General features: G+C 42.5%; 1 protein-coding gene across 10 annotated transcripts in view; it reads left to right on the top strand.

Moving 5' to 3' along the window:
• MYO9A (myosin IXA) overlaps positions 1-25,595 on the top strand; it is a 181,598-nt gene that overhangs the window by 113,595 nt on the left and 42,408 nt on the right. For 7 of the 10 annotated variants that reach the window (XM_081838610.1, XM_081838611.1, XM_081838612.1 and 4 more), the window contains 16 exons: positions 56-168; positions 1,746-1,906; positions 2,620-2,828; positions 3,997-4,113; positions 4,837-5,025; positions 6,451-6,498; positions 7,904-8,015; positions 8,586-8,647; positions 14,012-14,204; positions 14,896-15,024; positions 16,468-16,573; positions 17,282-17,413; positions 18,685-18,808; positions 19,988-20,041; positions 23,511-23,713; positions 24,044-24,186. In XM_081838610.1, coding sequence (XP_081694736.1) covers positions 56-168; positions 1,746-1,906; positions 2,620-2,828; positions 3,997-4,113; positions 4,837-5,025; positions 6,451-6,498; positions 7,904-8,015; positions 8,586-8,647; positions 14,012-14,204; positions 14,896-15,024; positions 16,468-16,573; positions 17,282-17,413; positions 18,685-18,808; positions 19,988-20,041; positions 23,511-23,713; positions 24,044-24,186 — 2,095 coding nt within the window. The remainder of the gene's footprint in view (positions 1-55; positions 169-1,745; positions 1,907-2,619; positions 2,829-3,996; positions 4,114-4,836; positions 5,026-6,450; positions 6,499-7,903; positions 8,016-8,585; positions 8,648-14,011; positions 14,205-14,895; positions 15,025-16,467; positions 16,574-17,281; positions 17,414-18,684; positions 18,809-19,987; positions 20,042-23,510; positions 23,714-24,043; positions 24,187-25,595) is intronic. The other 3 variants (XM_081838606.1, XM_081838614.1, XM_081838609.1) reach the window with 2 other exon arrangements.

Here is a 25,595-nt window from a genome sequence, read left to right as displayed (position 1 = left end):
ATATCCAGCGACCTTGTGGGTTCTGAAGTATTTATTGTGCTTCTAATTGTTGCAGCTGCTACAGCGCTTCTCTTCAAGTGAAGGCCAAACAACTCTTCAAAAAACAATGTCCCAAGGAGAGCTTGGAAAACTGGCAGCTGCACAGAAGACTGCAGCTGCAGATGGAAGGTATAAAATGTCTAGCCAAAAGAAAGGGGGAGATCCTGAGTTAATTGCGTCTAATTTTCTTTTTCCTCCATATCTGCATTTTATTTCCTGTATGTGTGGACAAATTTCAGAAAGCCATTCTGTTCATCTATATATTTTGCTTTCTTGTTTGCATAAAAGATTATACATTTTGGAGGGAGGAATTGGTGCAGATAACATATTTGACTGTATGATTCCATTTGCGGAGTTAGCTCTCATGAGATGATGAGAAATGCATCTGCATGGAATAGAGCTGTCACTGAAATGAGATCCTGTGGCATGTAGGGCGTTACAGGATTTAGTTCAAACAGTTAACCCAGGATAAATTGTTCATTAAAATCAATCTGCTGTAATTTAAGGTGAATCTGAATGACCAGAAGCATTGTCTTCAATAATTTTTGTACCGCCTTGTTTTCACAACTAATGTGTTTTCTGTATATAAGGAGTTATTTTGTAAAGGAGGCTTTTCACAGGGAGCTGGTCTGTTTGTTTCTAAGGGTTAAAGAAGCAGTTATGATCAAAGGAAAGTATGTTCATGGCATGGCAGAGACTTTAGAGTCTCTGGTGATACAGGAGATTAAGTGCAGCAATGATACAGCAACATAGAAAAATGAACAGTGTAAACTAACACTGCCTTACAAAGTTTCTTAAAACTCATAAGAAACCTCTGAGGAGAAACAGTATGAGTGACTATTTCAGACATTTCACACAAGTAAAGAAAGAAGGGAAAGATTACAAGTCATTAACACTCTTTCAATGTCTGAAGCTGCTCTCAGCTAAAGCAAAAGTTAATTGACTGCCAAATTTATTCTTATAGCCTCCAGCACCTTTGGAAGAATGGGAAGAAGGTGCATTGCCAACTATGGTTATAATGCTTGATAGTGATTGGCTGGAATTTGATGGGAAAGGCAAGACCATCTTTTGGTCCCACCAAAAGATGCACAAAATATGATGGGTGGGGCAGGAAGCGATCCTCTGTTTCTCTGTAGAGAGACCTGCATCACACTTTGAGCACCTTAGCTGTACTACAAAGGTTGTTTTTAATTCCAGACTGGCAATTAAAACAACCTGACTTTGTTGGAGGATACATATGACTAAATTCTAGTAGCAGGAAGCATTCTATAATGTGCTATTTAAGCACTGTAGCATTAGTTGACTTGGTTGCTTGACAAATCTTCCTGAGAGCTAATGACTTAACTTAGGGCCAGTTCAGAAGCATGTAATTGAGATGAGAATAATGCAGTTAACCACATTTTAAAAATGTATTTCTGATAGGGTTGTTTGTTTGTTTGTTTGTTTGTTTGTTTAACATGGGGGTGCTGTCAAACAAATCCCATATTTAAAAGCTGAACTGATGAAGCCTTTGTATGAAGCTGATTGTGATACAATGTGGAATTGAATTAATTGGGTTGAATATTCATACTCGCATTACTTTCCTCCTATTTTCCAAGTGACAATTAGAAAATGTTTAGGAGGGGATATTTACATTGCAACAAGAACATACGGGATAAAACTGGCAGCCTGACTTGAAGCAATTTCTCTTTTCATTTGCCTTTTAGCAGGCCTCAAAGAGCCAAGATGAGATTTTGGGGGAAAGGGAGACAAGTTGAGAAGAAAACACACAGGGAGAAGCTTGCTACCCAGTCAGAGCTGTTGGAGTTGCATTCTGATCAAGATGCACCAGGAAGAGAGATTATTTCAGGTCTACAACATGAAGAAGGTAAGAGAAATGGAACTATTGCATTTTTATGCAGATTTCAGGTAGTAAGAGGTTACATATGAGACACAAAGCAGTGAGGGATTTCATACCAGTTTTGATCTATGCTGTTTACAGGGAGGGAAATTCTGACACAAGTGCTTGATACAGGGTGACAATCTCTGGGTTATTTGTGGGGCATAGGGATCTCTGGGTTATTTGTGGGGCATAGGAATTCATTCATTTTCCCCCTCCAAAATATAGTCTGGCCCACCACATGGTCTGAGGGATGGTGGACTGGCCCACAGCTGAAAAAGGTTGCTGACCCCTGTTCCATACTGTTTCCAGGGGGAGGGATTCTGACATAGGTGCTCGATACAGGGTGGCTGCAGACAACCCTTTGCCAAATCATAATATACCACCCTGTAAGCTAGTTGTCTCTCTTGTTTTGCCTAGTAGTGAGGAGGAACTTTCCCAGTGGTTGCAAGCACACTGTACAAAGTTACCTCTTGGCAGCTGTATTCAGTATTTGCCCATAATTTGCCTTAGATTTCCTAGAATAATCCTGACAATGCAGTGGGTTGAGAATCCTTTTGGCATGCAGCAGCTCCTTGCACACACGTCAAGCTTCCAGGGGCATAAGGAACCTTTGAACTGGAGCATTGATGCTTGCAATAGATGTCTGAGCTGGAACACCCTGCTGCTTGATGTGACATGCATTGCTTTGCACTTTTTAGAACTGACTCCCCCAAGGAGTCCTGAGTTGTCTGGCATCTATCGAAGGGAATGTAAGGAGAACAAAGAGCCGTCTCCCAAGGTGAGGCGAAAGCGCAGCCTGAAAATCAGCAATGTGACAATGGAACCTGCACAGTGGCAGAATGACGCCCTTCAGATCATAACCAGCGTCAGTGACTTGAAAAGCATGGATGAGTTCCTCTTGAAAAAGGTAACTGAACTTTAAAAATGGACAGACCAAGAGTCCTGCATCTCATATCTTTTATAGAGGAAAATTACAAAGGGTAGTTTTGGCATGGCCATTAGCCATTATAGCTATATTATGAAGGCAACTGAATTCCAATTAGGCCACAAAAGCTGGGTGGAATGCACTTATTGCCTGTAGCCCTTTTTAGTGCTTTTCATGGAAGCATCTGTCTGGACTTTGGGGGGGAACAAGAAGCTAGACTAGATTGATCTGATAGCTGGATTAAGCAGAGCTCTTAAGTTAGAAATAAGTAGAATTGCTTATAAGATGGTCTTTTAATTGTGGGTATCTCACTATTCTATGACAGGTCGCTTCCGCCTCACAGCGGGGGCTGTTGCCCTCTGGCCTCCCGTGCACACTTCCTCCCACCTCAGCATGGGCGGGACAAAGTCCCGTGTCACAGCGAGGTGTCCCGGCCACGTCACAGCACCGAGCACCCAATCAGGAGGCTCGGGGGCGTGGCCGGGACGATTTAAACCCGGCGCGACACCATTTTGTTCCCTTTTGAACTCTGATATTGCAGTGAGGATGCAGGTGCACTGTGCCTCTGTTTCCTCATGGTACAGAAACACACTTCTTGTGCATTGTGGCAGGACCTCTTGTCAGTGGGGCAGGGTCCACCAGTGTTGTGGGGCTGGCGGGCAGGTACATCTCCTCACCCCATAATAGCATCTCCAAGTGCATTTCTGAATCTTCAGAGGTGTGCAGGCATTCACTTTATATGCAAGAAAGTTAAGAAATGCTCTCAGAGTCCCCGTTTGGCATGGGGCTAAGTCTACTCCTTGCCCCTAGTGAGAACAAGTTTAGCTCCGTTTCAGCTGTGTCCCAAGTTGTAATTACCATATTTACTCAAATGTAATGCGCATATTTTTGGCCAAATTACGTCACCAAAATTAGGGTGCGCATTAGATTTGATGGCGCGTTTACATTCACCAGCAAATAATTTTTTTGTTTAAAGGTTTTGAAAATTCAGGTGCACATTAGATTCAATGGCACATTCAATTCATGTAAATACGGTAGCTCACACCAGAGCATGATGGAATTAACCTTATCATTCCCTCTGCCTCTCAGGTTCTTTTGCTCATTAGCAAAATTTAATGATATGGTTTAACTTTACTCTGTTGTTTCACAGATGAATGATCTTGATAGTGAGGACTGCCAAAAGGATACTCTAGTGGATGTTGTCTTTAAAAAAGCCTTGAAAGAATTCCGACAAAATATCCTCAGTTTCTACTCATCAGCTTTGGCAGTAAGTTGCAGGGTTCCTATGTTATGAAGTGAAGAACTTTAGCTTGTAGGCTCTTGGTTGCTATCAAATTTCAAAACTTTGCAGAATCCTTGAAATATCTCATTATTATTGCATACCAGGGTGACACATTAGCTCTCTTAAAAGGGGGAAGTGAATTAACATCTGACATCTTCTCTAGGTTGACTACAGCTCATGGTTTGTCTAGAGCAGGGGTAGTCAACCTTTTTATACCCACTGCCCACTAATGCATCTTTCTTGATGGCAAGGTTTCCTTACTGCCCACCAGTGCTCAATGGAAGAAGCATTCAGCTTGTGCCATAGAACCCCTACTTGCCTACTGCCTATCTAGAATCCTGAAACGCCCACTAGTGGGCGGTAGGGACCAGGTTGACAACCCCTGGTCTAGAGCAAGAAAACCCATGAATCCAGTTTTGGACATAACACTTAGCCAAATCATGGCTTAGTTCACAGCAGTGTGGCAGCAGCAGGACTAGAGGGAAGAGCAAAGTGGCTGCAATGTTCTGTTCATCTATGTGATAACAATATTAAGAACAAACAAAGCTAATTAAGTTTATTCCTTATAATTTGTGTTTGTACTGTTGCTCTACTGTTGTTGAGCTTTGATTTAAACTGATACTTGCTTTGTATTGCAATATAAAAATAAATAAATTTGAAATGTTGCAGATCGAACTAAATCCACTTTCACTTCTTTGTTACTTATAGATGGGTGATGGAAACTGCATCCGATACAAAGACCTACATGCCCTCTTTGAACAAATTTTGGAAAAAACTATGAGGCTTGAACAGAGGGACTGGCGTGAATCGCCTGTCCGGGTGTGGGTCAATACATTCAAGGTGTTCTTGGACGAATACATGACGGAGTATATGCCTTCAAATTGTACTGCCTTAAAGGTAAACTGATCTGGCACATCCTACCAAATTATTACTCTTACATTGCACTGGAATAAGGATCACATTCTTTATCTGTACCTTAAGAGCCTCCCTCTTGTGACCTTACTGCCTCTTAAAGCTTTGTTTTGTAGAAAGGGCATTTGTTGCTGAGGTCCTGGCACTAATTAGTTTGTTAATTAGTTAGTTTGTTAAATAACAAATGCAGTTTGAAAAGGTTAGCTTGCAGTCATCAACACAAAATTAAGATCATGAAGCATCAGTGTGAGATGAGAAGGTGAAGTGGCAGTTCTGGGAGGAGACAAGGCGTTGTGTGCATACCTGGGTAGCAGCAACTGCCAATCCAGAGCTCCCTCAACCTCAGTGCTACCTCGCCTGACCCCACCCAAGTGAGCAGTGACACTACCCCCAGAAGACTGCAGCTTTACCCACACAAACCACACTCCACTGTTGCAGAGCATAATGCTTTACTGGAGATGAACATCTCTTTTACATGGTAAAACCTTTGTGCCTGGGGACTGCTCATCTCTAGAAAAGCACATGGCGGAAGATAATTTTTGGAAGCTATTGACTGTATCCTTCACTAGTCCTACACAGAATAGGCCCATTGAAATTAATGAACACAACCAACTTAGGTCCATTAATTTCAGTGGGTCTACTTTGAATAGGACTTAGTTGCGGGGCCAGCCCACCCATGAGGCAAGGTGAGGCAACCGTCTCAGGTAACAGGATCCACAGGGGCAGCAGATCCTATTGCAGATATTTATTCAGGGCTGGCCCACCCATGAGGCAAGGTGAGGTGACTGCCTCAGGTGGCAGGATTTACCAGGGCAACAGAACCCAATGTAGATCTTCCCTCACCCCTTCTTCCCTGGCAGGGAGGGGGACATCATTTGGGGGTCTTCCTCAGGTGCCAAAATGTATTGGGCCGGCCCTGCTTAGTTGAATACAATCTCATAATTGTTTACCTATGTGCTCACATCTTTTAAATGGCTGCTGTTCTAGAATAGAACCAAGTCTCTTGGACAGAGCTGGAAGCATGGAAAGACATGCAGAGGGCAGTTGTTAGTACTAATGTAGTCAGGGCTGGATTGTTCTTTATTAGTCCCTTTGTTGAGTATCTTTTTAAAGGCACTGGTATCACCATGGCAGCAGGATTCTAGACCCCTCCAACCACCCCAGAGCTAATTGAGCAGTGTCTTAGGAATGCTAGAGTGCTGAAGGTTGGAAGTGAAATGGCAGAGGGATGTACTGGGCAGGGGAGAAGCATTATGTGAGATACCAAATGTCCTTCTGACATTAATTGGGCCCTTGAAAAGTGCTTGTGAAGGATTGAAAGTTACATGAGGAGGCAGAATGAACCGGAGGGGTGACTGGGAGAACAGATTCTGAACCTGTTAATTTCTGATTTAGCTCCTTCTGTTTCAGGTAACCAAAACAGAAAGAAAAAAGAGAAGGAAGAAGGAAGCAGATGTTGTAAGTTGAAAACTTCCTTCTTTTATTGTTTAGTTTAAATGTACTATTCTGCACCAAGTATTTAGGAAGGTCTGTTCCAGGAGTAGGGAACCTGTGACTCTGCTGATGTTGCTAGACTACAACTTACATCACCCTTGACCATTGGCATTGCTGACTGGGGCTGATGGGGGTTATATGTGAAGGGCACCAGGTTCCTCACCCCTGGTCTATTCCCCCATAATGAACTCAAACACTACAACTACTGGTCCACAAGTTCATTAGATGTTGCTTGTGTGCCTCTTGAATCCTATTGGCTTTTAGTGTCGGAATGCAAGCACGTCATTCTGCTTGGATATAACCGTCAGAGAATGGCTGATAATATTGTATGAGCCAAAGCTGAAGCTAGGAATCACTTAACAGGCCATAGGTCCTGAACAAAAAAGTTACATTCTTGTAGTCATAAAGGAATAAAGTACTTTTATATATTTCAGAAATTAAGCAATCAGCTTTGTAACAGTTGTTCCGCCTATTGAAACAACCCAGAGTTATAGATCAGGAACAGATCTTCACAAAGCATGCTTTTTGGTTAATTTTACAGTGGCTATAAGACAGGTTTCATCAACTTGGTGCCCTCCAGTGCCAAGTGTTAGGAGTTGTAGTCGATAACATCTGGAGGGTACCAGGTTGGCCAAGGCTTCTGTGGGATAATGTACTAACTGTGTGAGGACACACATTGGTAATCTTAACTGAAATATGTAGAACATTGGGGCTTGCCTTTATGGACAATGGGATTCATAGTTCAGTTTACTTCACTCTGCTTTTGGTGCTTATCCGAGTGACACTCTTCACATTAACTTGGCTGTGGTTGAATTTATAGATCTGCTTGCCCTAACAGCTATTTTTAGAATGAACTACAGACTGCAATTAGTTCACTTTATAATTTGAATCATTAGACTACTGTCCTGCTGTTGAACAACCCAGATCTTGCTCAGCATCATTACTAATGACAAGAAAATTGGGGCTCCCCAGTTGCACAGTCCCTCGTGAACTAAGATATGACAGTGGGAGAATATCAAAATCTCATAAGTCTTAATTATGAGCATCAGGGACTAGGATTCTCTGCCAGTACTCTGCTGAAAACTTTCTAATGGTTGTAACTTTTTGGGACAGCCACAGGGTTGGATGGATTATGAGTCTGATCAAGTAGGACATTTTTATATGTTAAATTATTTGGCACATCACATGCATTCTGGGATATCAGGGAGCCAGCAGGGCCAAGAATGCGCTTTTAGCATTCCACCCAAACAGTGAAATAGCAGCTGTCTGAAATGCTTTGGTATAGCTTAGTTTAGCTTTTTAGCAGAAGGGTAAACACTCAAAACTGTTTTCAGCTGTCACTGAATGTCAAACTGAATTTTTCTTGTAGGTAGAAGAACATAATGGTCACATTTTTAAGGCCACTCAGTACAGCATTCCCACTTACTGTGAATTCTGTTCCTCCCTGATATGGATCATGGACAAGGCCTCTGTTTGTAAATGTAAGCATGAAACGTTTACTCTTACTGATCTACTATGCACTCTTCCCATCTGCACTCTTTCCTTCCTTTTTTTAAAATGTCCCCCCTCCCCCCAATAGACATTTGTCTTGGATCCAAAAAGCATATGGAATATAATAGTGACTATTTGCATGTGAAAGTTTTCACTGTTTTCCCTCTTTGAAATAAGTCAGAAAAAGCAGCAGCAAGTTGTAGTGTACAAACAAGCCATATTTATACCAGCCTATTTCCCGATATTAGAATTATGCACCCAATTCCTAAAATTCACCCTGCCACTGTCCTCTGCTTACCCCTTCCATGACACAAAGTAGTTCAGGATGGACACAGGTCAGCTCTACAGTTGGTTGCCAACAGTGAACACCAGAAGGTTGCATGTTCTGAAGGCCCTCCAGGTTTTAAATCCTGCATTTGCCTCTTGGTGCTAATGCTGGAGGGAATCAGCAGGTGTGATGGGGTGCTCAACCAATTTCCCCTTTTTAAATGCGTTCCTGTCAGCGTCAGCCATGATACAGCAACATTCGAGTGTATTAATTGTTGTGTTCCTGATTTCAGTATGCAAGCATGCTTGCCACAGAAAGTGCTGCCTGAGGACCACAACCAAGTGCCCCAAAAAGGTAAGGTTTCTTTCATCTTCAGCTTGCAGTGGTTTTCCAACATTCCCTTCTATAACTTGCATTATTGGATAGTGAAGGACCTCAGTTTTAGGTATGGAAAATCCAGATTGCTATGGCAAAGTGAGTCTTCTACTAGGCTCTCATCTTCAACTCTGCAGCATAGGTTCTTTGTCAGCCCCGCTTACCACATGGAGAAAGCTGTTCATATCTTCCTCACAGTATATGGATAATGTAGGACCTGTGTTGCAACTGCCATAACAATATTGATTTTCTAAGGCCTTTACTATAACTTAAGTGCCTTAGTATTGACCATTTGGTTCCACAACACCCACTAATTTTATACTCCTACTTTCCAGATAACTGAGTATTGAATATGAAAATAAGGATAATTAATTTAGTTGCTGGCCTACCTCTAAACTGTTCCTTTTCATTTTTCTGTGTTTAGTTCATTCAGTCAGTGACTGATGTGGCTTTGGGTAATGTATTAGGACGTAGCATGGGCAAAACTGTGATATTTGAGATATCCTTTGAGATATTCTCAGGGTATATGTTTTTGTGAACCAGGGTGGCTAACTCTTTCTGTATGTAACTAGCAGTCTTTTTCTTTTCACTGTGAAGCCTGGAAATACATTTGGAAGTATTTCTTTGAAGCAGTTTCTGTTTACGTTGTCCCTGGTCTGCCCGATCCAACCCCCCCATCCCCCGGATTGTGCATGTGCTGTGTTGTGAATAAACCAGATTTGCACAATTTCTGATAAACTGTAGATGATAGGCCATACACAGGGTACCAATTACTCAAAAATAAATAGGATTTTATTTCTAATAAATAGTACAGGCATCTTAATCTAGCTGTTTTGCTGGGCCTAAATTTGCTGGGCCTGCTGTCAAAAATTTAGCAAACAAGAAATGAGGGTATTCCATCCAAGTGAAATCTAGATAATGTGAGATTTTTCCCATACTAGAGGCTGTTTGCTGCTTGGATCTTGTGTATTAAATGTTTGAATCCAGAAAAGCAAGCTTAGAAAGAATAATAGTAATGCTGGAACAATTGGCTTGAGATGATTTTGTTATACTGTTGTGGTATCACTGAGGTTTTATCTTCTTTGAGTCAGGGTTTTCCATTTTAAGAATGTTTCAAGTTTTTCAATGGTTACAGAAGATGTAACATGAAATGTGAAAGAAAAGGTTTATTGAAGAATTCAGCCAAATCTCATGACTTCTGTGGCCTTGGGGCCTACCTTGTTATTTGGAAACTTTTTGATTAATACTTCCTGGCAATTTCAGTCTAAAGCAGTATTCTTATATCAGGATGGTGCTTCAATTCAGGAATGTATTGTTATGCCGAATTTAGAAAATATTAGTGGATCTCAGACATTCTCTTATCTCCTGGTCACTTCATTTTAGGAGGGCTGCCTATTTTCCTCCCTTTTAGTGGCAGCCTTGTAGTTTTTTAGTGATAGTTTGCAGTGACTGATCATTCTTATGCCATAATTCCAGTTACAGATAGGTAGCCGTGTTGGTCTGCCATGGTCAAAACAAAATAAAAAAATTCCTTCCAGTAGCACCTTAAAGACCAACTGAGTTAGTTCTAGGTATGAGCTTTCGTGTGCATGCACACTTCTTCAGATACACTGAAACAGAAGTCACCGGACCTTTCTATATAGTGAGAAGGTGGGGAGGGGTATTACTCAGAAGGGTGGTGGGAATGGGTGATTGGCAGATAGCTGCGATGAGCCTGTTGACGACTCTTAACGACTGCAATAGGTCTAACAGGAAAAAGCAAGGGGTGAGAAGGTGAAAAATGGCTTTGTCATGTATAATGAGATAAGAATCCAATGTCTTTGTTCAAACCAGGTCTCTCCATAGTTTTAAGTTTGGTGATAAGTTGCAATTCAGCAGCTTCTCTTTCCAGTCTATTTCTGAAATTCCTTTGTAATAGAACAGCTACTTTGAGATCTTGTATAGAATGTCCTGGGAGATTGAAGTGTTCTCCTACTGGTTTTTCTGTCTTGTGGTTCCTGATGTCGGATTTATGTCCGTTTATTCTTTGGCGTAAGGTCTGGCCTGTTTGTCCAATATAGAGAGCTGAAGGACACTGTTGGCATTTTATGGCATACACAATGTTAGACGATGAGCAATTAAATAGTCCCGAGATGGTATGTGTGATGTTGTTGGGGCCAGTAATGGTGTTGTCCGGGTGTATGTGGCAGCAAAGTTGCATCTGGGTTTATTGCAGGCTCTGGTGCCAGTGTCCGTGTTAGGTCTGGTTGTAGTATTATTGTGGGTTAGGAGTTGTTTAAGACTGGGTGGCTGTCTGTAGGCAATGAAAGGTCTTCCTCCCAGAGCTTGAGAAAGAGAACTGTCATTGTCCAGGAGAGGTTGTAGATCTCTGATGATGCGTTGTACTGTTTTAACTTGGGAGCTGTATGTGATGACTAGAGGTGTTCTGTTATTTTCTTTTTTGGGTCTGTCTTGCAGCAAGTTCTCTCTGGGTATCAGTCTGGCTCAGACTGATACCCAGAGCCAGACTGATACCCTGAGCCAGACTGATACCCAGAGAGAACTTGCTGCAAGACAGACCCAAAAAAGAAAATAACAGAACACCTCTAGTCATCACATACAGCTCCCAAGTTAAAACAGTACAACGCATCATCAGAGATCTACAACCTCTCCTGGACAATGACAGTTCTCTTTCTCAAGCTCTGGGAGGAAGACCTTTCATTGCCTACAGACAGCCACCCAGTCTTAAACAACTCCTAACCCACAATAATACTACAACCAGACCTAACACGGACACTGGCACCAGAGCCTGCAATAAACCCAGATGCCAACTTTGCTGCCACATACACCCGGACAACACCATTACTGGCCCCAACAACATCACACATACCATCTCGGGACTATTTAATTGCTCATCGTCTAACATTGTGTATGCCATAAAATGCCAACAGTGTCCTTCAGCTCTCTATATTGGACAAACAGGCCAGACCTTACGCCAAAGAATAAACGGACATAAATCCGACATCAGGAACCACAAGACAGAAAAACCAGTAGGAGAACACTTCAATCTCCCAGGACATTCTATACAAGATCTCAAAGTAGCTGTTCTATTACAAAGGAATTTCAGAAATAGACTGGAAAGAGAAGCTGCTGAATTGCAACTTATCACCAAACTTAAAACTATGGAGAGACCTGGTTTGAACAAAGACATTGGATTCTTATCTCATTATACATGACAAAGCCATTTTTCACCTTCTCACCCCTTGCTTTTTCCTGTTAGACCTATTGCAGTCGTTAAGAGTCGTCAACAGGCTCATCACAGCTATCTGCCAATCACCCATTCCCACCACCCTTCTGAGTAATACCCCTCCCCACCTTCTCACTATATAGAAAGGTCCGGTGACTTCTGTTTCAGTGTATCTGAAGAAGTGTGCATGCACACGAAAGCTCATACCTAGAACTAACTCAGTTGGTCTTTAAGGTGCTACTGGAAGGAATTTTTTTATTTTGTCTTATGCCATAATAAAGAGTGCTTACAGGGCTGTCACAGCAAAAGTTAGACCATGCTGTAATCCTAAGGAGAAGAGTCTGTAATACCTCAACCCACTGTTTGACCCATTTTCTTCAGGTGCATTCCTGCAAGGAGAGCCTTATCCAGTGAAAATCACTCCCTTTTTTCATGTGTTAATTGTCATGTTGAATGAGAAAAAAGATAACCAAATGCTGGAAGATCCTGGTATTGTGTCCCCTTTCTCATTCATTCCTTGGGTTGGGAACTCTTTGCACTTATGATCCAAGCTTGCTTTATAGCCCTGCACTTTTCCCCTCAGTCAGAAGCTCTTGTCTAGGTGGAAGTGTGGTCTTAACTGTTGGCTGTGGAGTCGTTAAATGGTACAATATAAAAAAAAGCATGTCCAGGTCTTCCACTAGCCTTTTTGGCTGTGTCACAGCCTAGTCATGTTAATTTCTCAGGCTACTGATGGTTTATTTATCTCTGCACTGAGAATTCCTACTGTTATGCATTCACCTGCAAAGCTGAGGCTTGTGAAATGGGAGTCCTGCACTTCAGAAAACCAAGCAGTAAAGCTTAGAGAGAAGGGCAGAGTCAGGAGCAGCCTTGGATGGGGACTTCTTTACAGAGCCATTTTTTTGACTGCGGCTCCACTTTTAGCTCTGAGTTTTCCCTTTGCTGTTAACTGGGACTGTGGTGGTGGTGCTAACACAGTGGTGTGAACCCAGGAGTATAACAAGAACAACATCTATCTAGGAAAAGGTCTTTCCTCTGTCTCTTTTTCTTATTCATACTATGCAGATTTATAGACTTTTTCACAGTATAAAGCCAATGAAGCAGTGCACAAGATAAAAACAGACTAAAACTAGGTGCCAGGCAAAAAGCTATCCTTTATAACCAGCTCTTTGGCCTTTGACTATCTGTGGGCTTTGAAGTGGGTGGGATGTCTTTAATGCAATTGTTTTCTCCTGAGAGAGTGTGGGGGTACCACAGAAATAATGTAGTTTGGCAAAGGAGCCGTGGACTCAGAAAGGTTGAAAACCTCTGCTTTAATGTGTTCCCTCCGAGTTTTAATGTCTCTTTCTAGGGTTGGTTGTAAGTCACTTTGAATTGCCTTGGCAAGAAAAAGTGACAAACAAATAAATACATAAATAATAATTGTTGTGACGTGGGGTTTGTGATTTCAGCTCTCTTGATATAATATGCTGGAGACAGTTCTCTAGTAACACTTCTTTATTAAAAGCAACAAGACTAAAACCTGAGGAGGGGAGAGCTACATTTATAGGGACAGGGAACAAGCTAGAAGGGATACATTTTGGAGGGAACAATATCAGGCATTCACAGTCCTGCCTTTTGGAGGCAACCAATAAGACAGAGGATCCAAATACAGCAGCTTAAATGAACCAATAGTAGCTGTACCCTCTGGAACCAAAAGGCAGTTACTTTACCCTAATTCAATTACAGACAATAATAATACAGATATAAAATCCTTTGACTCAATACACAACAATAATAAAACTGACAAACACAATTTCTAAAAATAGTATCAAATTCTAAAAATAATATCAATTCAACAAACTCTAAAAACAATAAAAAACCATCTATATACAAACTGTAAAAGCAACAAAAGAATTTCATCAGATAAAGGTTTTAAAACTCCACGACTGTCTTTCAATACCTTCTCTCATAGGTTTGAAAATTTTGCAATTGCTGTTTCTAATGCTATGTGCTTCTCTCATGCTTGAACCTGTTACCAGGATCCATCCTAATGCATCCTAGGTTCACTGAACTGTGGACAGTATTGATTTGTTGCCTCTTAAAAGACACTGATAACCTCATCTCTGTTCCTCTAGTACGATCCTGAGCTTTCCTCGCGGCAATTTGGGGTTGAACTCTCCCGTCTGACCAGTGAAGAGCGAACAGTGCCATTGGTATTTGAGAAGCTCACCAGCTATATAGAAATGCATGCACTGTACACAGAGGGCATTTACAGGAAATCTGGATCAACCAATAAGATTAAAGAGTTGCGGCAGGGACTGGACACAGGTGAGGAAGCCTTCTAGAAAAGAGGAATCCTCTTCCTCCTGATGACATGCAACACAGATCCACACTGTTTTAGAGCTATAGGCTCAATTTGTACATCACTCCTAATTATGGCTAAGGAAGCTTGACTAGACTTTGGCATAATAGCTGAATTGACAAATAATTTTTGACTATCAGCCAGCAGACCAGAACTGGGAACGTGCTTTGAAGTAAACCATAGTTTGTGCCAGCTTTTGTTCACTCTTTGAATGGATAAACTATAGCTGTGGCCATTGTGTCGTCACCAAGGGCTTGTGGATTATAGAATTGGGTGTGCTCAACATAAGGAAGATGAAAGCAGATAAGCAGGTCTTGACAATGCGTTTCTGCATGTTTGCAAGCTTGGAAGCTCAAACATTGGTTTGGACTCTAAAATCATAGTTGGCTGTGATATTTGAAGTTGACTTTTTGTATTGTATATAAGGGTGACAAAGAGCTCAGTAGTTTCTGACCCATCCCCACAAAGCAAATCCTTGAAAGTATCCTCTGTGCTGTGTCCATATGATTTTGTAACCTGTTCTTAGGAAGGGGGTTTTTGTCTGCCTCAACTGTTACGTTAGCATACAGCTGTTGGCTTGATCACTAAGAGGCAAAATATAATTTCCTTCTTAACAATTTTCTTCCAATCTGCTTGCCTCCCTTCTCTTTTAACTAGATATTGAGAGTGTGAATCTTGATGACTACAACATCCATGTCATTGCCAGTGTGTTCAAACAGTGGCTGCGGGATTTGCCTAACCCTCTCATGACATTTGAATTTTATGAAGAATTTCTGCGAGCCATGGGTAAGAAAATGTGTACTTGCAAATAATGACTGCTAACAACCTGCACAAAAAAGAATGCAGTTCTACTTAGAGGAGTTCAACCTCTTTTTAAAATGCTGAACTAAAAAGTTTCATTTCCCATAATTGGATTGTACAGTATTATTTCCTCTCCCAATTGATCATTTTTACAGCTTGCTTTTTTGTCCAGAAGGATATTTCCGTGCAAAAAGTCTGCAAGGTTGTTGTAGTATATTCCACTAGGACTAAACTACAGCAACACATTTTACATGGGGCTGCCTTTTGCTGTTCTGGAGCTTCAAGCTGAAGATAAGCAGAAATAACAGCAGGCACTGTCACCATTATCACTGTATGCCACTTTTCCATAGTTAAACCATCCTCAGAGTGGTTGTTACATAACTACAAAAAAGCAGTCAAAATCAATAAATGAAAACATCACAGTAAGTATAATTAAGCAAACCCCACATAACTAACAATTAAGATACAAAAACATACCAATAATTAAGCATATTCAAAATTGAATACTGACCCTAACCCAAACTCCTAAACAATACCCTACCCCAGAGGTTTTCAACCTTTTTGAGTCTGTGGCTCCTCTGACAGAATACATTATTTCTGTGGTACCCCCATGGGGAAACACTCTTGAGTTTCAGGAGCACAATTATACCTGCGAAGCCATCAACCCCTCACCCCTTTTCAGACACCCTCCCTTGTGGAGGCCTCCCTCAGATTCCTCTCCCCTCTCCTCAGGAGCCCTCACCCACTTGCTTGCTTACTCTAAGCACCCCCTGGCCAGCCCTAGAGGCACCATTTGCCTAGGGAGCTTGTAGCCTTTGGGAGGCAGAGACACAAGAGGGCATCTGAGGGAAGAAAGGAGGGACAGAGGCCGGTGCTGCCTGCAGTACACCTGACCACCATTCAAGGCGCCCCAGGGTGCCACGGTACACTGGTTAAAACCACTGCTCACCCCAATAGTCTCTAGACATTCTGAGCAGCAGGTTTTGCAGGCACAAAGATAAGATGGGCCCTGACCCCTTTCACAAGCAACAGCTTTTGTAGCTAGACTCAGTCCTCCCACCTGGGCTAGTGGAAATAGGCCAGTGAAGCAAGGAGGTGGTCTATGTATGGGTCACTATATGCTAGCTGGGTTCTTTCTTTGCACTGCAGACACAAGTCAAGTGCTGGTTTTTAAGTCCCTGTGCTATGCTATCCCTGTGCCACATTTGGATTACAAGAGCACTTCCTCTCCTAGGAGGCTCACCAAAACCTGAGCGTTAGGCAGCTTCTGAGACACGTTTGCTGACATTTGGAGGGCTAGAGTGAAGTCGGTGGGTGTGAGAATGGGATGTCTAGCAATTGGATCTTAGATTTTAATTTGAAGAGGACTTTGTATTATTGAATTCTAGTGTGTGTTCCAGTGAATTGAATTAAATGTGCTTTCTGCAGGTTTGCATGAGAGAAAGGAGGCCATTCGTGGGGTCTATTCAGTGATCAGCCAGCTTTCTGGTACTCATCTGAGTACCTTGGAGCGACTGATCTTCCACCTTGTAAGGTAATGAATGATAATAGGATTTTTTCCTCTTTCCCTCAATGTATATCATCATGTAACATATATGTCCCCTATCTACCTGTAAGCATCCTTGTGGTGGCAGACTGCATGCTCAGAGACTTGTGCATGTATACTGTAGCCATGCAGTGTGGCAAGAAAGCTGCCTTGGATATCAAGTTCTGTGTGTCGTTGACTTGCTTAAAATCACACTGATTATGATCTCCCAATGAGCACTACAATCCAAGCACACACAGCAGCAGCAGCAGCAGCAGCTAGTCAGATTGTTCTAGGTAATTAGTCACTGTCCTTCAATTCTCAAGCAAAACGTTAGAATTTGAGTCTTTACCCTGTGGTCCTCATGTTAGTGGGAAAATATTGTATTATTCTTATTCTAACACACTTGCAGTGCTGAATGTGGCCAGCACGTCTTATGATGTGCCTAACAGGCCATAGAAATTGGCACCTTTGTATGCCATCAGTGCTGAGGTCATAAATAGAAGAGGTGTGGCAAAATGTAGCACATGAATTGGCCTTTCATGTTTTAAGGAGGAACTTTCCCCACAGTCTTTGAGAGTCCTTTCCCATATCTCTTTACATCCCATCCCCAGCATATTTGGTTTTCTTTCTCTTTAACTTGTTTCCAAACTTTGAAATTTCCAACTTTGTGCCTTCTCACAAAAAATGATAGTGTCATATTTTATTGCTATTTAGAATTGCCCTAGAGGAGGAGACAAATCGGATGTCAGCTAATGCCCTGGCAATTGTGTTTGCTCCATGCGTTCTCCGCAGTCCAGATACTACTGACCCTCTTCGGAGTGCTCAGGATGTCTCTAAAACAATCAGGTAAAAAAAGACATGCTGCATTGTAATTTCTGAAGCCTTCTCTATAATGTGCTACACCTCTGTGAGCCTGCCAGCCTTTTTCTGTTGTGCTACTTTGTTTGTGTGGGAAGAGAGGTACCCTCTGAAAGCTGAGAGGGTGGGAAACAATAGATAGTGGATGGGAAAGAATAAGCCTTTTACATAGGAGGGAAATCCTCCAGTGCCTCTTTCTCCGAAGAACTACATAGGGAGATAGTTGCTTTTTACAGTTTTAAGGAATCATGAATAGCCTTGTGAGACACTATCAGCCATTACTCCAACCCCACTCTAATCTTAGACTGATGAGCATGCCTAGTAATAATCATACTTCACACCAAGGAAACAGATGAAGGCCGCTAACCGTACTGGGACTGGGAACAAAGATCCAAGGCTAAATGTGGGCATGTAGAGGTGAATAGCAATTAACACAGTTGCTGTCTGAAAAGGCAACTGAGTGATGGCAATATAGAACTCAGATGTGCAGTTTGATAGGAAGAAGGATCAGAGGTCAAGAGAAAGAACGGCAAGGCAAAATCAACTGTGAAAGAAAGTGAGATCCATCACTTTCCTACCTGCTCAGCTTCAGGCCATCTTTATGCCCCATTTCTATATGTATGTTCAGTCTGGTGTGTATCTTGCTAGTGATAAGTTATTAGTAAAAATGGAAACTTGTGAAAACCCTTCCCCTGAATAGACTGAATATGTGCAGTGGGGAGCAATTTTACACTTTCTATCTCCACCCCAATTTATTGTGTTCAGCCAGCAGTCTCAAAGAGACTTCTATGTGTATTTAATTGTACATGATGATGAAAATTTGCATTCTTACCTCCAATGGAGAGAAGGGATGGGTGGGAAGTGACGTTTTTTCTCTCCCTATTGCAGTAAGCATCAACACCCTTCTTCTGAAATGCTTCTAATCACACACACACTTGCAGAAATTCCAGGGTTGGTGCTTTTGAGGGGGCAGCCTTAGTACCTGCATACAATACACTGTGAAATTGTGGAGAATGTTTCAGGGGAATCTCTAAAGATGACCCATAGTGAGACTGGCCCTGTCAGTCATGTTGGTGACAGGCAGGCAGGGAGTACTGCTGTAGAAATGAGATCCCTGAAATGGCAGTCATCAGAATATACTTGGTTCCAGTTTCTCAGTCATAATGTTCAGAACAAGAAAATTTTCAGATCTATCTCCTGTATACATCCTAAAGTCAAATGTAGCTCAGTTTTCCATCTTAACACGTTTTCTCTTTCAGCTGCATTGAGCTGATTGTTGTAGAGCAAATGGACAAATATCGGGCTCGCCTTAAAGACATCAGTAGCCTCGAGTTCGCAGAGAACAAGGCCAAGAGCCGGCTCTCGATGATCAGGAGGTCTATGGTAAGGAGAAGGAGTGGATGAATTCCTGGCTGACCATCATAACAGGAAGAAATTTATACCAAGACCCATGGTCTTCCTGTTCCCCAGTCAGCCCACATCTGTTAATGTAACTTTCCTCTTCAAGCGAGAATTTGGAGGTGATAGATTGTGTGTGTGTTTCAATGCCACACTTGTTTAACAGCAGATTTGTTTAATACAGTATCTTGGAGCTGAGAACACATCCATGTCTCTTCCCTCTTTCTCTCTCTCTTCCCCTCCCTCTCTCTCTCCTCTTCCCACTTCCCCAATCTCCTCTTCTTCATGTCTTTCCACACCTTACACATCCTCAAAACCTTTTAACACACAGTTGGGTCTAGCACATAAGCTAAAGTTTGGCTTTATCCTGGATTGAGTCTTCAGAGCTGCAGATGTGTACAAAGCAAAAACTCAGAGAAGGTGGGAGCAGTGTGTCTCTGGCTTATCCCACAAAGACCAACCCATTAGTTCCTTGGTGGGGGTCTGATTTTTTTACTTCTTGTGGTTGCCTTGGTGAATTTGGGCCACTTTAGCTTGTGTGTAATTGGCCTTCCTCCATGAGCAACCCTTCTTAGCATCTGGTTCTCCTTAATCCTGCAGTGCTCTCATCTGACACAGAACAGGCTTCCATTTGCTTCCCTCCCACATGCACGTGCCAGTGGGAGAACCTGTGGTGAAGCTGCCATGCATATTTCAGTCCAGCTCATGCTGAGCTCCTTTTAGCAGGTTGCTTCCTCTTGCCTCGCTGCCTTTCTGAAATATGAAAAGCTTGCACACTGTTAGCTGGGCTGCTGAGTTGAAAGGCAGTCTGAAGTGGCCTGTGTTTTCCTCTGTTTGGAGATGAACACGTGGCAGGCTTTGTAATGTGTCACATTATCTGCTTATATAATAGGGCTTGGCTAGTCATGTGGCAGGTGACCCAGTTACACTGCTGGAAGCAAGCATGGGCACTCTGAGTCCTCTCAGCATGCTGTATTGAGAACACACAGTCAGCGCTAATCCACCTCTTTTATGCAGCACACAGTGGCTTGTGGTTTACTTATGCTTTCTCACAGTTGCAGCTGAGACCTGGCTTCCGTTTGAAAGCCTAGCGCCTCTTTGAGAAGGGTGATGGCACGTGCACTCTAACCTACTCCTTTCCTTTTCCTATCCTCTCTAATCCAGAAACCTGTACTAATTGCCGTTAGATTTATGAGCATAACCCGCAGTTCGATCCCGGTATGTATCAGAATTGCATTGCACTGACCTTGTGCTGTAACCCTCCACTCATTTCAGTGCTACTGCATGCTCCATGCCCCAACACACTTCATAACTGTGTGTGTGTGTGTGTGTGTGTTCGTTTGTTCTCCCTTAAACTGTCCTTGGGTTCTTCTGGTAGAAAATAGGTACCAACAGGAAGCACAGATGAGGCCAGTTTTCCACAGGGGTGGCAGGAAAGGACTCTGAATAGTGACTGAGGTTGCAGTGAGCCAAGTACCGTATTTTTTGCTCTCTAAGACTCACTTTTCCCCTCCTAAAAAGTAAGGGGAAATGTGTGTGCGTCTTATGGAGCAAATGCAGGCTGCGCAGCTATCCCAGAAACCAGAACAGCAAGAGGGACTGCTGCTTTCACTGCGCAGCAATCCCTCTTGCTGTTCTGGCTTCTGAGATTCAGAATATTTTTTTTCTTGTTTTCCTCCTCCAAAAACTTGTGGTCTGGTGCGTCTTATAGAGTGAAAAATATGGTACATTGCTTTCTTCCAGCATCTGACCTGCAAGTGGTCTCTAGAGGAGTGCAAAACACCAGCCTATCTCTGCTTCTGATGGAACAGCTTTCCAGTCACAGATTGAGGCTGGACTTCCAGGCAGTTCCAAACAACTAAAGCAGGGATGGGGAACATATGGCCCTCAAAATGTTGTTGGACTCCAACTCCCGTCGGTCCTAGACAGCAGGACCCAGTGGTCAGGGATTACAGAAACTAGTCCAGCAACGTCTGGAAGGCGCCACATTGCCTGTCCCTGAACTAAAAGTATATCAGAATAAAGCTAGTTCACTTGGAAAGTTGTGTTTGTGATTTGTGACCTTACCATTCCCTTGAGCTGGTTTCCTTACATTTTTATTTTCTCCTTTTCTGCCTTCTCTACTAACCCTTTATTTTCTTCTAAGTGATTTTTCTCTTCCTTGTCTTGCCCGCTTGATCAGTCCTTTTTTCATTTTAAGATCCTAAGCAACATTTGCTTGGAAGAGGGCAAATTCAAATCCATCCTTCTGAAAAGCTATTTCCCCATCCAACTTTTATTAAACCTAACAACCACCACCACCATAGCTAGAATTCTCAAGAAGAACCAGAAAACAAGAAATCATCCATTACCTTACCAGAGAGGGGCAATGTAGGAGTCTGCTTTCCCCCTCTTCTTGCTAGAAGAAATGCCAATGGTAATTATGAATCTTCCTTGCAAGTAAATGAACATAGGAAGTTGCCTTGCACTGTGTCAGATCTGTCTAGCTCAGTATTGTCTCCAGGAACAAACTGCTGCTCTCCAGAGTGTTTCACTTTATCAGAAGTGGGGTACTGCCAGTGTTGGTTCATCTTGACTGGTTTGTTTGCTCTGACCATCAGTGGCTCTGTAGGATCCTAGGCAGGGATCTTTCACAACACCTGTTACTCAGGATGCATTTAACTGAAACGCCTGGGATAGAAGTTGATACCCCTTAGGCATACAAAGCACATGTTCTATCACTGAGATACAGCTCAAATAATTGGATTCAATTGGATAGTAAATATAGGTAAAGGTACAGGGACCCCTGACCATTAGGTCCAGTCGTGACCGACTCTGGGGTTGCGGCACTCATCTCGCTTTATTGGCGTAGCGAGCCGGCATACAGCTTCTGGGTCATGTGGCCAGCATGACTGAGCCGCTTCTGGAGAACCAGAGCAGCACACAGAAACGCCATTTACCTTCCTGCCTGGAGCGGTACCTATTTATCTACTTGCACTTTGACGTGCTTTTGGACTGCTAGGTTGGCAGGAGCAGGGACCGAACAACTGGAGCGCACCCCGTCACGTGGATTCGAACCGCCGACCTTCTGATCGGCAAGTCCTAGGCTCTGTCATTTAACCCACAGCGCCCCCCGCGTCCCATATACTAAATACAGTCCTGTTTAATCTTTTTCAACAACAACAACACCGGTGGGGCATAACCACGTTAGAGAATCAAATATATTTGAATTTAGATAAGCATTCAGACATTACTGTGAGTGGAACAACCTGTCCCACACATACAAATTTAACACAGGCCTTTTCTGGAGGAGGTGGAGCTCTGGGGGTGGTAATTCTGAGCAGAGGAGCAGTGAAGATACCTGCCACATCCCTGCCTCAAATCGCTGCTCCCAAACATCTTTTCCTTTGGGATTTCAAGCACACTTTTATGAGAGTGCACATCTACAATTCTTTAGGCAGAAAAGCCGCTGTACAGATTGGAGTACAGATCTGGCAGTCTGAGAGAGGGATTCAATGCCTTCTCCCCACCACTTTTCACAAGAGCTCTTTCACTTGAAGCTGCTTTTCCCTAAGAAAAACAATTACTGGACATTTTCTGTACCTGCACGTGGGTGTACTGTGCAATTGCCTTCATGCCCTTTCCAAAACCAGCTGGCAGGGTGCTGAAGTAGATGGGACCATTTCATCTGATCCATCAAAAGTTGTTTTTGTGTTTCTATGCAGATTCTCAATAGTGTATAAAAAAAGATCTTTCACGCTCCATTCTCACTTTTGCAGTTTTTCTTCTAGACTTAAATGCAATCTTGCAAGTGTGCAGTTCAAAGCCTTGACTCTTAAGAAAGCAAATTGTATCAAATTTGCTTTCAGCGCTTCGTTGGGTCTTCTTGCACAGAGGCGCAACCTTGGGATATTTTCTATTTATCTGGGAGTACGGCACACAGTGTCCGCCTAAGAGGGAAAAGGGAATTCTTTCCTGTTATAAGAACGTCGGCTCCACCCTTTCAGAGGTCCAGGATTGCTTCTCTAGAGCAAGCTTATTCAAGAAGAAAAGGAAATTGTGTAAATTGAGACAGGTGTGATCATGTAGGATCCAGTTCCATAGGACAGTCTGGAACTGCCTGATCAGAATTTGAATATTTCATGGCACTGTCTTCAGGGATAGCTACCCTCATGCACTTGTTAGTCATGGAATTTCACTACACAGTGCAAAATGGAGGATAATCAACTATAGGTGGATTTATCTCTTGTTCTCAGACTTTCCACATAGAAAAACACAAAGGTTTCTTACAATATTGTGTGGGAAGATTTTATATAGTACAGTATACTATATATAGTATAGCATAATAATATACTATATAGTATAGTAATATATGTAGAAATCCAGATATTCTCTTCTTGCACAGATGCTTTGGCCAACAGACTGAGGTACCTTTGTTGTAAACTACATCTGTAGAATAAAGGAGTGACTTCTGATATCTGCCAAAATTCTGCTCATCATCTATAGTTGAAATGTTTTTTTAAAGAACCTCTGAAATAATTCATGTGTCCTTAAATGTGTATTTGCTCCCTGTTTTGTCTTTCTCTGCCAGTCACACACAGGTATTGTTTGTTTGCTCGTTATATTGCATACATATATCAGGGGTGTCAGTAATTTTCAGAGTGGGCTTAAAAGGCCGTGCTCCTCATTAGCGCTACTGTGCCTGCAGGGTAAAGGTCGGCTACATCGTGGGGCCTACCCAAGTCCTTCATCTCCAGCTCCTCTCCGGTTGCCATCTGCCTCTGATGCTTCTGAAGAGGTCCTGAGTGGCGAAGAGGCCATGGAGGCGGAGGTCTCTGAGCAGCAGAAAGTTGCCATGCAGGAAGAAGAGAGGGTTTTGACGGAACAGATTGAAAACCTTCAGAAAGAAAAGTAAGTGGATGAGTGGAACTGAGGAGCAAGGAGGGTGGTCAAGGTTGCCACGGTTCAAGAAATGAAAGCCTCACATAGGAGCTGGGTTGCACATTCAGATTGGGAGCAGGTTTGTGATAACCAAATGCTTTCTAGAACCATCCCAGCTGTAAATATCTTACAATGTATCTTCAGTTAAAATTGTTCGGTTTCGTTTGCCCAAAAATGTTTGCTCCAGATAATGTTGTGTTTTCTAGTGACCTAAATACTCCAGTACTTCCAGACTCCCTGCTCACACTGCTGGTTTCTCTTCTTCCCTTTAGTCCAATTGTTTTTTGTTTGTTTCCTCAGGGAAAACTTAACTGTTGAGATGCTGGTACTAGACCCAAGAGCCTCTGATGATGAAACTCTGGAATCTGAGGCCTCCATTGGCACTGCCCACAGCTCTGAAAACCTGAACGTTGGTTATGAAGGAGACACTTTGGACAGAGCAGGTGAATAAGGACTGTTCCTAGTTAATTCGTCCATATGCACAAGATGCGATTAACTATCTTTGGGTGTCTGTCTTTGCATATGCATTATAACTGATGTGTCTGCTTTACCATATGCAAAGTTTGAAATATAAATCAGTTTTTGTTGTTGTTTTTTAAATTTTTTATTAAAGATTTTCTTGTTTTACAGAAGTATGTGTAATGTCTCTCATATTTTTTCCATGTAACATTTTTACAAATCCGTTTCATTTGTTGAGACATTGGGGAGGGGGAAAGGGGGTGGAGGGAGGGAAGATGGGTGGGGGTGGGGTTGGGTGGCGATGTTTCTGTTATGCTTAATGTATGTAGGGTTTGGTGTCAGCGCTGTTTGTTTTGTTCACTTGTGTTCCTTTGGTGGTAAGAGAGGTTGGGGTTGGCCTAGGGTGTGGTTGTTTGTTTGTGATTGGATGTGGTGATCTTTGTTTTCGTGTGTGAGTGGGGTGGGTGGGTGTTTCGGATCAGGTTAGCCATATTGATTTGTATGCTGTTGGTGGATTATTGTCGTTGTCTTGTTGGGCTGTGTATGTGATAAAGGGGCGCCATACCGGGGTAAAGCCATCTTCTTCTGTTTGTCCCCATGTCAGTTTCAGTTTATTGGTTAATTTTTCTAGTAGGGCTGTTTCCCATACTATTTGGTACCATTGGTCCATGCTTACTCCTGACAGGTCTCTACAGTGTCTGGTTATGGTGTTTCTGGCTGCTGAAAGTAGGTGGGTTATGAGTTCTTTGTGGTGTAAATGGGCATTGTTGTCTTGGAAGATGTTTAGTAGGGCCAATTCTGGGGTGATGTCTAATACTTGCTTAGTTATTTTACCTATTTCTTGCATGGTTGTTTTCCAGAATAGTTGGATTTTGGGGCACTCCCACCACATGTGGAGGTATGTGCCTGTGGAGGTGCACCCTCTCCAGCATTTTGGTGAGGTTCCTGGGCGTATTAGCGCTAGTTTTCTTGGTGTTAGGTACCACCTCTAGGTGAGTTTCAAAGTGAGTTCTTTTCTTTTCGTTGATATGGATTTAAAGGGGGGTTTAGACCACATTCTGGTCCATTGAGTGGGGTTAATCTCATAGCCTATGTCATTCTCCGATTGTTTTTTGATTGTGTCTAGGGGGTTTGAGGGATTTTGGAGTAGTATTTTGTATATTGCGGATACCGTCCCTTTACCGTTTCCCTTTGTTGTTAGGAGGTTTTCGAAGGTTGTCGGGGGCCTAGTTGCTGCTGATTTTACTGTTGGGTTGTTTAAGAGGGCATGTACTTGGTGTTGTGTTAACCAGGGCATTTGGGTGTCTTCTAGTTTGTCTTGTATTTCTTGTGTTGACAAAGGTTTTATAAAAGTCTATTGGGCGATATAAGCCTTTGGTTTATATTGTGTGCT

This window comes from Podarcis erhardii, assembly GCF_964252035.2.
Source record: "Podarcis erhardii genome assembly, chromosome: 14".
Classification (NCBI taxonomy): domain Eukaryota; kingdom Metazoa; phylum Chordata; class Lepidosauria; order Squamata; family Lacertidae; genus Podarcis; species Podarcis erhardii.
The sequence above is the reverse complement of the archived record's forward strand: the minus strand, read 5'-3'. Positions and strand labels throughout refer to the sequence as shown.